At 44.1% G+C, this 13809-nt stretch overlaps 1 protein-coding gene across 1 annotated transcript in view; it reads left to right on the forward strand.

The window, feature by feature from the left end:
• Window positions 1-2751: 2751 nt before the first annotated feature.
• Window positions 2752-13809, forward strand: part of ITGB1 (integrin subunit beta 1) — a 44529-nt gene continuing 33471 nt past the window's right edge. Inside the window, exon 1 of the mRNA XM_035545568.2 lies at window positions 2752-3058. Coding sequence (XP_035401461.1) covers window positions 3050-3058 — 9 coding nt within the window. The 5' untranslated portion in view covers window positions 2752-3049. The remainder of the gene's footprint in view (window positions 3059-13809) is intronic.

A 13809-nucleotide genomic window follows, 5' to 3' on the forward strand; every position in this document is an offset into this window, starting at 1 on the left:
GGCACCCACCAGAGCTCAGTGGGTGGCAGCAACCTGCAGCCACCGGGAAACTGCAGCCAAGAACCCCACCCCAAAATGTATATATTTATACCTATGGATAAAATGATGCACTGACAATTGGCCAGAGATTCTCAGGCTGCGACCTGGTGCTCCACCAACCACTCGCTACTTTTCCGTGATATGTGGCTCTCTTTTGCCAATGGCTCAGATTAAAAGATAGCTAGACAGAATTAAAACATATTCTTTAATGGACTTTTATAGCAAAACTCTAGTAGGTATAAAACATAACTCCATGTAATTAAATCAGCTGTACTCACTAAGTAATATATTTTTCCAAATATACTGTAACCATTTTGAAAGCAATAACTAAAATGCTAAAATATTTTTCTGACTACTTATGACTTTTTCAATAATATGCTATGCAAACAATAATAAAAACAAGAGGTATTTACAAACTGTTTTGCTATTTCTGTTGGTAAGTCTGCAGACATCACTTTGCCAGCTCTCCTGGGACAGTCTATTTTACAGCACAGAAATTTCTTACATTGTTCACAGAAAATGCATGTAGATTACACAGAAAATTAAAGGCACCATTACCAAGTGACAGTGCTTATGGTTTCCTAAATATAATCCAAGTATTAAATACACATGAAGAAATAAGGGAAAAATAGTATTATTTTAATATAATTAAGCCGAATAAATAAAACTAAGTTAAGCTAACTGAAGTAATATAATTCTGATATTTTCCAATTATAGTATCAGTTTGACACATGCAGGTACATGGAGAAGGAAGAGCCAAAAACCTACATCCGAGTCCGGTAACAAAGAACCACAATCTCTCAAAATACAGAATAAACAATAGCTAACAGAAAGCAAATCCAGCAATATCAAACAAATTGGTGTACATACTGAGAGAATACACACAATTTCATACTCCTTTCCCCAGTGTCACATTTGCTCACCTATTTTCTGTAAGATGCAAGGCTGTGGATTCCCAGAAATGGTACCCACGCCTAACAGCAACCCGAACACTTCCCTGCTGCCTGCTCAGACCATGAAAACCTGCCTTTGCTTGATCGCCTTCATGCAAAAATGTTCACTCACTCTCACAGATGTTGTGTATACCACAATATGGAGATGCTACATTAAACATTTTGACATCATCTGCAGTTGCGTCTGCTGGCTCAGATACCTCCAGCACTTTCTCTGACATCTTTAGTACTTCGGAAGTGTTGGAAAATAACAAATGGCATTCGTGCACATCTGCACTCTCCAAAAGGAGTCCAGAAAGCGGCCAAATAATTCAGCGATTCTTTTCAGCCATTTGGGAGGTTTTTCCTGCCAGCTTCGTATCACACAGTCAGCCACTGGCAACTTGACACACAGATGTCTGCGCTGGGAGTTGCGGTAGCGTTGGAAGCACCAGTTTGCTAACCGGTTTATTGACTCCTCAGCCCCAGTAAGCCACAGCCATGAGAATGGGGGCCACATTTGCCGCTGCTTGTTTGCAGTACACCGTACTGCAAGACCACTCACTGTTAACATAGTCTGGCAAAGCGTGATTAATTTTTTTTTCTTACAGTAAGGATGGTATACCTTGCCTTAAGACATTTTTCCCCCCCAGTACTTAAATGTCTTATGGCAGATTGCTATCCATCCTGCATTTGCTTTTATTTTGTGTGATATGCCATCTTGGAAGTTTGTTTTTACAGCAGCTTGTTTCCCTGCTCCTGGCAGCATTAATAATACATGCTAAGTTAACTGCTGCACCATATGGTTCCTGGCTTCTTTATCTCCGATTGTGCGAGTTATTTCTTTGCCACTTCGGTTTTTCGGTGTTTGCTTGTGATGAAGTTGCTTGGAAAGCAACCGACAATTTCATTTTCTAACACTATGTAAAGTTGTAGAATTGCAGTTGAACCAGCATTAAAAGCTTGTTGCTGCATTAAGAGACTCCATCCTAAACAACTGCACAAAGGGAAGACACATCCAAACCACTCGTGCCTGAATAAGGAAGGGTTTCTTTTTTTATTTTAAAGCGCTGTTAGTGAGAAACTGGAGGAAAAAAAGGATAAAAACGATTATCAATCTGCAGTTATCCTCCCAAAACAGGCACCGGCACAAGCTCCAGCGGCAGCAGGTCGGTCCCAAAGCACAGCTGCTGACTCGGCGCCCTACGGCACTTTACCTCCCCGAAGAGCTCCAAGTGCCCCTTTTCCCTCGTTCATTAGCGGCTCCCCCCGTCGGGGGGCACTCGGAGAGGAGCAGCAGGCTCCTGCCCGGGGCTGGGGACCCTCCTGGGCTCTGTCCCGGGGCTCAGCACACGAACCCCGACCGCTCCCTGCCGCTCCCCTCCAGCCCCTCACACCCGGGGCCGAGAAGTGCAGGAGCCCAGCGTGCTCCCAGCCCCGACGGCGGGCATGCAGCTAATGAAACCCCACCAAATAAGGCGATGGCGGCTGCCACCAGGGGAGGTGGGGGACAGCGGGGACACCGGCGATCCCTGAGAGCCCGTCCCGTACCCGGCGGGGCTGCTGAGAGGGCGCAACCGGCGTCACCCGGGGCGGCCACGCCGTGCCCTTCGGCGTCCAGCGCGAGCCCTCCTGCCCCCCTTCTTGCCTTCCTGCCCCCCTTCTCGCCCTCCGTCCCTCCTTCTCGCCCTCCTTCCCTCCCCAAGCCGCAGCCCGGAGCGCCTCCTCCGCGCCCCCGCCTGGGGCTTGACGGCAGCGGGGAGGAATGTGTTTCCGGGGCGGGGAGAGGGCGGCCGAGCGCGGACCTTCCCCTCCCTCCCCTTCCCTCCCTCCTCTCCCTTCCCCCGCCGCCCCGTCCGCCGGGCGCCCCCCCACACACCCCGGAGCGAGCTCGGAGGAGCGGAGGGCAGCCGGACGGGCGGACAGGACAGGACAGGACGGAGGGACGCGGAGGCAGGCAGGGCGTCCCGCCGTGCACAGCCCAGCCCAGCCCGCTCCCGGGACGCCGGGGCGCGGGGGGAGCCTCAGGCGGGCGGGCCGGAGCGCGCCCCCTGGCAGGAGCCTGCAGCGCCGCGGCCATGGCCGAGGTAGCGGGGGGACGGGGGTGGGAGCCCCGCGGCGGGGGGTGGGAGACCACCGGGAGGGGATCGGAGCCGGAGAGCCCCCGGGTGGGGGTCCGGGAGGGCTCCGGTGGCGGCGGGCGGGGGGCGCGGCTCCTCCCCGCCTGAGAGCCGCCTGGCCCCGGGAGCGGGGCGGGAAGGTGCCGGGCCCAGGCTGCGGCTCCTTCCTGTGGCGGCGGGACGGCGGCCTCAGGCCTCCCCGCCCGGTGGCCCTTTGTCCGCCCGGCCCCGGGAGGGATGCGGGAAGCTCACTTCGTGGCCGCCCCCCCCCCGGTGTCCGCAGCGCCCCGTGAAGTTGGAGACGCCCCCCCCCCCCCCCCTCCCCGAGGGGTGTCCGCCCTGCGGGACTGCCTGCATGGCGAAGGGGAAGGAGTGAGTGACAGGAGTGGGGCGATAAGGAGTGAGTCAGGGCAGGAATTTGGGTAGCTGTCTCGAGGTTTTGGGCCTGTCTGAAAGCCTCGAGTTGGAGGCGTGCGGGGTTGTTTGAATGGCTGCGGGGGCACAAAGCAGCGCTTGGGCTGCTCGCTGCCTTCGGCTCGGTGCCTTTTCTGCTGGCGCTGAGCCTTTGCTGTGTATAAGCTTGTTTCGGGGTGGAAGTGGGAATGGGAGGCCGCTGTATGCGATCCCTTTCACGTGGTGATTTCTGAAATGCCTTAAAACAATGAGAGCGACGCGTTTTGTCCAGTATTACTGCCTTCGTGTACCAGATGGTTGGGAGGAAGCGTGAAGGGATAGGAAATTCTTCCCTGACTCACTGTTAGGTCGCGTTTAGAGCCAATGTCAGATGTCTTCGTCTTATGGAATAAACGTCTGCTTGCCTGTTAGACTCATCAGGTAGTCTTCGTGACTGTATTTCTTTATCAAAAAAGTTGGACGTGAGTTCTTCATTTCTGCTGGATTTGTCCTTTGTATAATACAACGGAGCATTCATGCCAACACATGTGCACATACTTGTCGGGTGAAAATGTTGATTTTCTGGTGCATTTACCAGCTTGGTGCTGCAGTCCTGTTCATGCCAATGCACACAAAGCTTTAGGAGGAGGGATCATCTCCATTCAGATCAGTGAAACCGCTTGTGGCGAACGCTGAGCGTGTGCTTAGGTGTTGAAATGGAGAGGGGCTTCACGTGTGTGGAAACGGCTTTAGATAGTCTGCGCTCCTGGCACGTTCACTAGGTGATGGTGGTGGGGTGAGAAGAACCAGTTTGCTACTGTAAAATGAGATGACTTGATAGTAACTTCTTTTTTTCTTTTTAAAGAAGTGTTGTGCTACTAGAAGGACTTAAACTTGACAAATTAAGCAAAACTCTAAAAGTAGTGAAGACATTCATTGTCCATGTCCATCCCTGTGATGAAACTGATGATTCGTTGTCCTGTCACCAAAAAAAAAAAAAAATTTGCCTCTGGCAAATGATTAAGTAGCATTTTGCAAGCCTGCCTAAGGCTATATTTTTAAGGGTTGCAAAAACAGTGAGCCATTGGCAATAGGTAGGCAAGACGAGGCACGTTCATGATGAGAACACCTTCAACTTTTGTCCTTTTCAAAGATGTTCCGTGAAGTGGAAGGTGCAAACTCAACAGGCCTGGAGGACGGTATCTTACTGTAGTCAAAGTTGGAGCTGGTAAGTGCTGTTCCTGTTTGCCAGCCATGTGATAAATAACCAGTCTTACTTCAAAAATGAAGCGTCAGCAGTTACAAATCTGGTGTCCTTTCTGTGCAGCCAGGGAGACCATTTGGTTCTGGACACGCGTTTGTCCCATCTGCATAATGGTCCTAGTTGTGTCCGCCCTCGCGAGGGACAGATTCGGAGGGCTGCAAGTTTCTCTGGAATATTCATGAGCTTCTGATGTGAGTGCAGAATTGCAGTGTTTTGTCTTGTTGAGTTTAAGTGACTCGAGTGGTTAATCTTCTGCCACTTCCTTTGGGAAGTGATTCCCACAGCTGAATGCAAACTGTCCGGAAACTTTTCCTGCTGTTCTTTCTTCCTGATTCATGTTCTCATCCCCCTGCTCTTAGCCATGCTCCCCGTACTTCTCTCAGGGTAGATCTGCTGTCATGCAGTTTTAAAAAGAGCACGTTTGCTACAGCTCAGGAAGTAGTAACTTGGGCAGTAGCAGGACCAGCTCAGAGAGTGACACAGCCGCGGGGCTGACGCATGCTGTTGCCCCGAATATAGTTCCCTCTCTGCCTTTGGTAGGAGTGCTTCAACTTGCCCATAAGCAGTTGTCATGCCCACCTTCCACTGCTCTTGATTTAGACGAGGGGTGTGGTGCACATGTGCCCCTTGGTGAAACCTGAGGACCAGCCTGTTACGGACCGCATGGCTCTCCGCGGCAGCGCGGCCTTCAGAAACCGTCCTGATGGTGGCTGCAGCACGACTGCTGTTAAGGACAGCTGAAGTACCTGCTTGGTGATGGGACCTTTTTTGTAAGCCGTCAAAGGCTGTGCTTTTGGAACAGGCTCCCCTAGATGTTGCTCTTTCTCCTCTAGTAGCGGACATGGAGGTGAGCTCCTGCAGGAGAAGTAAATGCAGACCCATGCATGATGCCTGGCACAGCCTCAGTGCATGTCACCGCTGCAGGTAGGGCGCAGATGCCCTCCGTTCCCTGCTAGCTGAGAGAAAATGTTGCCCCCAGTATGTGGTCTCAGGAGTGATTTTTTTTGGGGAAAGAGCAGAGGCAGAATGGACGTTTTCTGGCAGTTGATGGGCCCTACCTCCCCATCCCAGCCACCCCTTTCCAAATACTTTTTGTACCTCTTCCATGTGAGAGCTGCTGTTGCAAGCAGTCAGACCTTGCAAAACTGCAATTAAAACAGGCATTTTTAAATATTATTATTATTTTTTAAATCAATGTTAATTAAGTATGGCAAGTTAACTGGCGTTAAGATTCATCGTGCCTTCTCAGATGGCGCTTGGAAGGGCGTTAGTTAGACCTGGAAGAGGAATCCAGGCTTGGCAGTAGCGGAGCCTGTTCTGCTGTCATTTTCTTTTCTGGAATTTCAAGTGATGTATGTATTTGTATATTTTATAGGTTGACTGTTCTCCTTGGCAAACTTATTTTTAGAAACTGCAGTGAGCCCTCTGAGAGGGAATCCTTGTTGGAATGCCTTTTTTTCTTTTTTAAGCTTCTCAGGATCTACTGGTAGAGGTGATAAAGCAATTACATAAATTAAATAATTCTTTAAAATGCAATTAGGGCAACTTGTAGTTAGATTTTTTTTATTGTCATTTTAAAAGTACTTACCAGTTTGTGTGCTATTTCCCTTTGACTAAGTTTTTATGCCATCTACCACATTCTGTGCCCCCGTAGAAATTTGCCTGTCTCTCAGTAGCAGAAAGCTCAGAATTAGCTCTGTACTTTCCTGCCTCTCATATCCCATCTCATATATTGCTAATTATGCACTCGCGTCTACTCTGCCTTGCTTTGAAGACACTTCATAACAGTAGAGTTCTTGTTAGGAGCTTTAACATTGCTGCTCTGGTGTATATGTGCATTGGGATTTTTTACACGAGGATGTGCATCTTAAGGCTTTACAGGAAAATGAGTCTTTAGCCTAGTGGAGGCTTAGCTGGTATTTCTGAAGAGGGTCTGGATTATTTTTTAAGAGGGGGGTGTCAGAGAGTCACAAAACAGCAGATGAACACGTTCTGCAGCGTGATCTCCTGGTCAGATGTTGGCAGTATCGTGCCCAGATTTAAGGCTCCTTTTGTGACAAAAAGTTGAAATTAGTTGGTTAATTAATTGATGTTGTCACGTACTGGCCAATATAATCTATTTTTTTTCTGTGTAGTTCTTTCTGTGTTGCTCTGTTTTGTTACATATTGTGTTGTAAACCTTCTGAATAAAGGCTGATGTTACTTGCTGTGCAGTAACCACAGCTGACCACAGTATTGACCAGTGTCTGTGCGTTGTCATAGTTATGGACATACTGGGGTAGCCTACAGAGTCTTTTTCATGTTTACCCAGAAATGGAAAGACAAATTCTACTTTTTTTTTTTTTTTTTTTCTTCCCCAGTTTGTCCTCCATGGGCATGGCCTGGTAACCTAAACTTGAAATTTTAAGTCAGGGTAGATTTCCAGTAAGACCTTTCTCTAAATTTGCTTCTTTCCCCCCAAGTGGATGAGTAGTGTAAGTACCAGAAAAAAGTATATACAACTTAATTGTGAGAAAACAACATGTGCTTTGGCTGTATGAGCTTCTAGTCTGATGTAAAACATGTATCAGCTTGCTTAGTAGATTATTTTGGAAATGTCATGCAGAGAAAATGAAAATTCTGACTTCTGTGAATAGAAAATAAGACAACAAGCATCTCACTGGCATCACTTAATAGTACAGTTGTGTTTTTCAGTATTAAGGGTGTTCTCTGTAGAAGAATATTGTTACTAAACATACTGTATTTTTGTAATAACCACCTTTTACTTTTCTATTCTTAAACCAATTAGAGTGATTCTGTGGGCTTCCTAGGGTATTTTATTGTCCCATTAACAGTTTGAAGATGTTTTAAATCCGCAGAGATGGTGAAGTCAGTAATTTAGTACAAATTTCGCGCATAACCAAACAAATGCACAAAAGCAGCTTGGCGAGACTATAATATCAACATTTACTTTGGGGAAAGGTGATGGAATTCCTACCTGACCTATAATCCTCTTTGGGACGTCACTGAATAAAAGCTATTTTGTATATTAGAAGGATCCTTTTGTCTATGTCTTTCTTAATTTCTCTTTACAGTCAGCTGCAAAAAGGGTTATGAAATATGTTTTCTGTCTTAAAAGCTCTTTCATGTGCTTTTTCTTTTCCAACAGCAGCAGTGAAATATCATTAGTATTCTTGTGGTTTTTATTAGAGGGGAGAGTTTTGAGTAACAAAATTGAGGCTGGAATCTTAACTTTGTTATTGCTAGGAAGAGCTAAGAAGAGTTTGGTGTTTTCTCACCATCGTTTTCATTCTTTTCACTTTCTCAGAGAAAAACGTCACATGTCTCTGATAAATTAATGTAGTTCTCAAGTTCTGCCAACAAACCATTAGTTTTCTGTCTATAGATGTTTTCCCTAAACCTCTAATTTGTGAGACCACATTTAACTGCACATTCTTCTTAAAATGCTCAAATGCTTAGAAGCTGTAACAAGTTCGATATAGTATTTTCCCCTTAAAAAAATCAACATAATATTTGCAGTTTGTTTATGATACGTGTTTTGTACAAGATTGCTTGTGCTCAACTTAGTCCTAGCTTTGACTTCACTTAGTTTTAACTTCTGCTGTCGATAGTTTCTAGTGTATGAGCAGGAAGGAGAGCCATCATTTATATGGACTTGTATGAAAGTGTAGACTTCTGTGTAGTATCTATACTATGTACAAGTACTCACATGTAATTAATTTTCTGTTATGACTATAAACAAATAATTTTCTTTTTATGTGTAGAACTGTACAGGTAATGGCACTTTTGATGTGGAAGCTGAACTGAAAAAGTGAAAGTACCTTCTTTTCTCGTTCCTTGCGGTAAAATGAAAAACAGTAATTATATATATTGGGCTAAACTGAAACAATGAAATCACCCTCATGCGAAAATGACTGATTTGTGGTTATTTAAAAGAGAAGAAAAATAATTGGATTAGATCAATTTAGAAAGAGTCAGCATTTCATTTAGGAAATGGTGATTCTTGTAAGTCAAAGGCAGTATCTTGGCTATTACGTGTATTAATCCCCGAAATCGTGTTTTTGAAAAAGAAACCTGCTGCTGAGCTCTCTGGTTTGGTACAACCTTGACCTTGAAGTAAGTGTTGAGATAAGGACGTGGGGCTGTTCAGTTTTGCAAAGGGAGAAAATAATAAATCAGGAGAATCAGGCGTTGCACGGTTTGTTAATTTTCGTTGAGGGAGCTGCAGTTCGTTGTGTCTTACTGGGGTGCAGCAGGCTGGCTGCGGGGGAAGCCCTTCGGTTTGGTGCCTTTGCATGGGGCAGCCTGCCATGGCCTTACCCTGTCCCAACGTGGGGGCCCGTGCCGCTCTCTGCCGGTGAGCTGTGCAGTAATGTGGGTTATCATGAACCTAGTAGGAGCTGCAGGACATCACTTGAAGGGCCTGGTGTTGGGGCATTTTGGCCAGCATCCTCTGCAGCTTCAGTTGCCCAAGTATTAAATCGGGCAACACCCACGCTCTGCCGAGCCCCTCAGCTATCTGCTTTTACTGATCTTAGATTCAGGCTTTTGTGTGAAGATGAGAGCAGGTGAAAGGAAGGACTGTTTTTGAAGTAAAGATAAATACAAACGACTGCAATTTTTTTGATGTTAAATATAAAGCACTCTCCAAAGGATCAAGAGGTGACGCGTCTCAGTAGTTGGTTGTGATTAAAATTGCATCAAATTCTCCATCAGGATGAGTTGCTATGTTATTACAGCATCTTTAATAGTAGAATGGCTGAAAACTTTGCACTTGTCCTTTCAAGAAGTGAAACGCACCTTCTTCTGATGATAAAAAGAAGAAATGAGGTAGTTTTTATTAGCACGATACACAAGATCAACCAGTGTAAGTAAGGTTGATTATTTGCTGCCTTTGAAACAGTGTTTTCTGGCTGTTTTTTTCTCTTTTTGGACTGAAATTTTGTTTTAGTGATGGCCATGAGAGAAAGTCAGGAATTACAGTCTATGAAGTTTCTTTTGTGTTTTTGCAAGCTTGTATTTAGTATATGTTAATGTGCCTGATTTCTGGTGTTAGTTGAAGATTGTCCAGATGCTGAGAGTAGTACTGTAGCTGATTTCTGTAAAATACAAGTCTTGACCATTTTTGAAATGTGGGCTTGATGGTTTTGCTTCAGAATAGATAAAACTCTATCCTTAATTGTGCATGAACATGGCATATGTGAATTTGCGAAATATCTCTAAGTGTAACGTTTTAGGAGATAACATTTTTTCTTTGCTTTTACTGTACAGTTCGAAAATGGGGCATTCCTTATCTGTTTTGTTTTTCTCATTTCTATGCAAATAAAAATTCGTGTGAGAAACAAATGTTCAAGAATTTCAGTGTTTAGATTTTCTTGGGCGTGGACTTGGGTGTTTAAAAAAAAGGAAACAGCGAATTTCCTTTTTCGGAAGAACATACTATACATATCAGCTATAGGTTGTTTAAACTGCATCATAAAATTTTGAAAAACAGTGATAAGCATTATTTTTTCCTCTGTGCTACCTCCCTCCAGTGCAGATGTTGCTTGAATTTTCAAAGGCCAGACAAAAATGTTACATAGCCATGTTGCTGATATCAGCAGTTTCAGGGAAGAACTCAGTTTTAGCATTAAAAAGTAACTGTAGCATGTAAAATTGCTGCCAGCACTTCTTTCACTGCCAGCTGACCAATTTGGAGGGTGTTTAGATAGTAATAAAAAAGCTTGCATAGATACTGGCTCTTTTTGGTGCATAATTTTCAATGCAGTTTCACTTTCTGAATGAATTAATGTCTGTATTTAATATTATTAATGTTTACTTGTAGCTGGCAGCAGTTTTAATATTGTGTTTCTGCAGAGTTTAAAGAAAAAAAGGAACTCGCTCATTAAGGAGAACACAAAACTATGAAAACCACTTGTCTTCTGCAAATTTACCTGAATTTTGTGTTTCATAAAGTGCCCCAGTAGCCCTGGGACCGTAAGTTCAAGTGAAAATACATTTCATTTTCATAGGAACACGGTCTTGCAGCAATTTATACCAAAGTAGGTCATAACTGTTGCAGTCTGATTCTCCCTGCTGCCTGTAGCTTGCAGTCTTCGTCCTCGTTGCATCAGCAGTGGAAGGCACAAGGCAGTACAGTAAGTCGCTGAAGTAGCTCATCTGGTCGAAAAATATCGTGACAAAAAATAACTTTCCTTTAAATCAGCTGCTTCAAGTGGGTGGCTGTGTGCACTACTAGTAACACTCGTTAGGTCAAGGGGAGGAATGGGAAATGCGTGGCTTGTGATCAGAGGAGTGTGGAACTGCAATAATCCAGAATTAAATTGGCATAAACTGTTGTGGAGCCTTACAGCATCTTCTCGTGCATGCATCAGTGCGCTTCTGACTTGAATAATCCGTGTTACCTTGCTAGATCAGGTGAGAAATAACTCAGCATTTCAGTTAGGTGGAAGCATTGTCCACAGTGGATATGAGTTACAGACGAAAGGTGCAAAGTCAGAATTAGGGTCTGAAGAAGTGGAAGTGTTGCCATTCAGTAGCAACAAACTGGCAGATCTGCTCACATGCTTTGAGAAACCTCATCTTTTATCATCTTTTGCAGGACCCTTAGAAGTACCTTGTGATCTCCAAGCCTAAAATCCTGCTCTGAAAAGCAGCAAAAGTGTGTTAATAGGCAAGCTGTTCGGGCAAGGACGGCATTGTGATGGATCTCATGTAAAACTTACTCATTTTGATATTGCTGGTTTGTTTTTTTGTTGTTTTTTTTTTTTTTTTGGTCAGATGGGTGAATTTTTGCCAAGTATTCAAACTCCCAGATTAAAATTTGGGAGAAGTCCACCGTTCCAGTGCATGTTTATACCTAGCCAGTTGTCACTGCCATTGTATTAATCATCATCATTAGTCATTTTGTTTATAGGGCTGTGTGTGTATGTATATTTTGTATGTGCGTGTATGTATATGTATATAAAAATAGATAGATAGAGCTCTATGAAGCTGTATGTAGTGGGATGGCAGGGGTTTTTTTATTATTATTATTAATTCTGTATATTCATTTTCCTGGCCATTTACCCGATGTTCAAAGTATGTTGGGGCTGAGAGTTGTTTCAGTGCAAGTCTCACTCTAAACTGTGTTAGATAATGCATCTTTTTAAAACTCACAATTAAATATTTAGATACTCTATATATAAATGTTATGCCACATACTTGTCATTAGAAACCTGAAATAAAAAAATTGAGTGGTTTGCTCTGCAGTAGTCTTAATTTTTTTTTAAATTTTTTGCCAGTTAATTTATTATAACAAACAATTGAAAAATAAATATATATATATAACTCAGAACAGCTCCCCAGACTGTCTCGTTGTTACGGAGCAGTACCCGAGGAGAGCAGGGCAGGAAGGTAGGTGGGCCCGCCTTGGTTTAGCAGCACCCGAGGAGCGCAGCGCATTTACCAAGGTCAGTCATTCCGGCAGCCAGCTGTGACCTCGCAGAAGTTGCTTTTTCAGTACTCATCTGTCCATTTGGAGGCCTGGTTCAGTTTTCTGAAGCTTCCAGAAAATTGGCCTGGATGGGGAAGGGGATGACCAAGGTGTCCTCCCCCAGCCCTGTAGGCCAAGGTGGCAGCTGAGGGCACGGGGTCTGTTGCAAGATGGGGAGCACAGAACTGGATTTTTTGGAGGTGGGGATGCTGTAGCACTACAGTTTCTTTCAGCAGCAGTTGGCTTTCGTCTTGGTTTTAGTCGCCGAAACTGTACCAGAGTGTTCACGATGGTTACTGGTGGGTAACACTGCCATGTAAAAACGGAGTTTCCGTTAAGTTTGCACTTTGTGGTATGCCAGCTTGTGATTTCCTGTAGTACCTGCCGTGACAGCGAGTGGGACGTTTTCAAGCATTTTTCTCTTAAAGAAATAGACGTGAAACACTGTATTAACTGACATTCTTTTTACTTAAGAATGTAAATACCTCTCTTCTGCTTCCCCTTTAAAACAAAGCCTCGGATTAAAGTAAGTTTAGCCAGACGTTACGACAGTCGTGGAATATTACTAAGGCAATACGGCCTCAGAAGCATCAATTACGGCCAGCTGTGTTAAGAGCTATATTTATATGTTTAACTAAACTTTTCTTTTCCCCGTGTGTGGATAAATGTGAGGTTTGAGTTGCACAAAATTAAATAGCCTCTTTACGGGAGTAGTAAGTGGTGCAGAGTGTATGGGAATTTAATACTACCACAAGGAACAGACGCCCATGTTTTCAACTAGAATGCCTTAAATCATTAGGTAGCATTCCTAATTGTAATCTGAGATGGAAATGCTAAACTTAGCCAAGTAGTGTTGTGTACTAGTAAGACCTTTGTGAACAAGCTGGATGCTAAATTCATCTCCCCCCATGCAAAAGTGCCACATTTAAGCAAGAGGGGAAATTAAATTATCATGGCAGAAATCACTGGTGGGTTACAAAGCATTTGAAAAGTGATGCAACAACAGATATTTTGCTTTGTTTTAATCGCAATTGTGTAAAGAGGTGCTTGTAATAATGAAAAACTTAAGTATTTTCTATGAAAAACTGGCTACTGATAACAGAATTGGTACAGTGTGGTCTTGGAGATAGTATGCTTGGAATCATTAAGGCTGCGGTTGACTTGAACTATTGGAAACCTCTTGGGAACAGATCAGGAAACATTTTTGGCAGTGAAGATTTTGAGGTGAAGAAAATCAACGTTTGGAGAAGAAAGTGAGATGTTACAGTTCTTAACACTTAACCCATCCCCATATATTTATCCTTAAAGAGGAAGCTTTCAAGATATACTTGTGTAGAAGCTGTTGATAGAGAAACTATTACTTTCAACCACAGTATCTGTACACAGGGTCTTGCTGTTAGCACCTCTGGAAGGTTAACCAGCTGTCTTTGTGATATGCTTGCACGCTACCATAAGCAGCGGCATGAATAGGTTTTAGTATTTTCTTCTTGATTGAAGTTCAAGTAATTTCATAATGTCATTGTAGGAATTGCAGCTTTCTGCAGACAGGATGCACCAACATGTGATTTGTTAGAGAAATGTGTGTGG

The sequence above is a fragment of the Cygnus atratus genome, chromosome 2 (assembly GCF_013377495.2).
Source record: "Cygnus atratus isolate AKBS03 ecotype Queensland, Australia chromosome 2, CAtr_DNAZoo_HiC_assembly, whole genome shotgun sequence".
In the NCBI taxonomy this organism is placed as follows: Eukaryota; Metazoa; Chordata; class Aves; order Anseriformes; family Anatidae; genus Cygnus; species Cygnus atratus.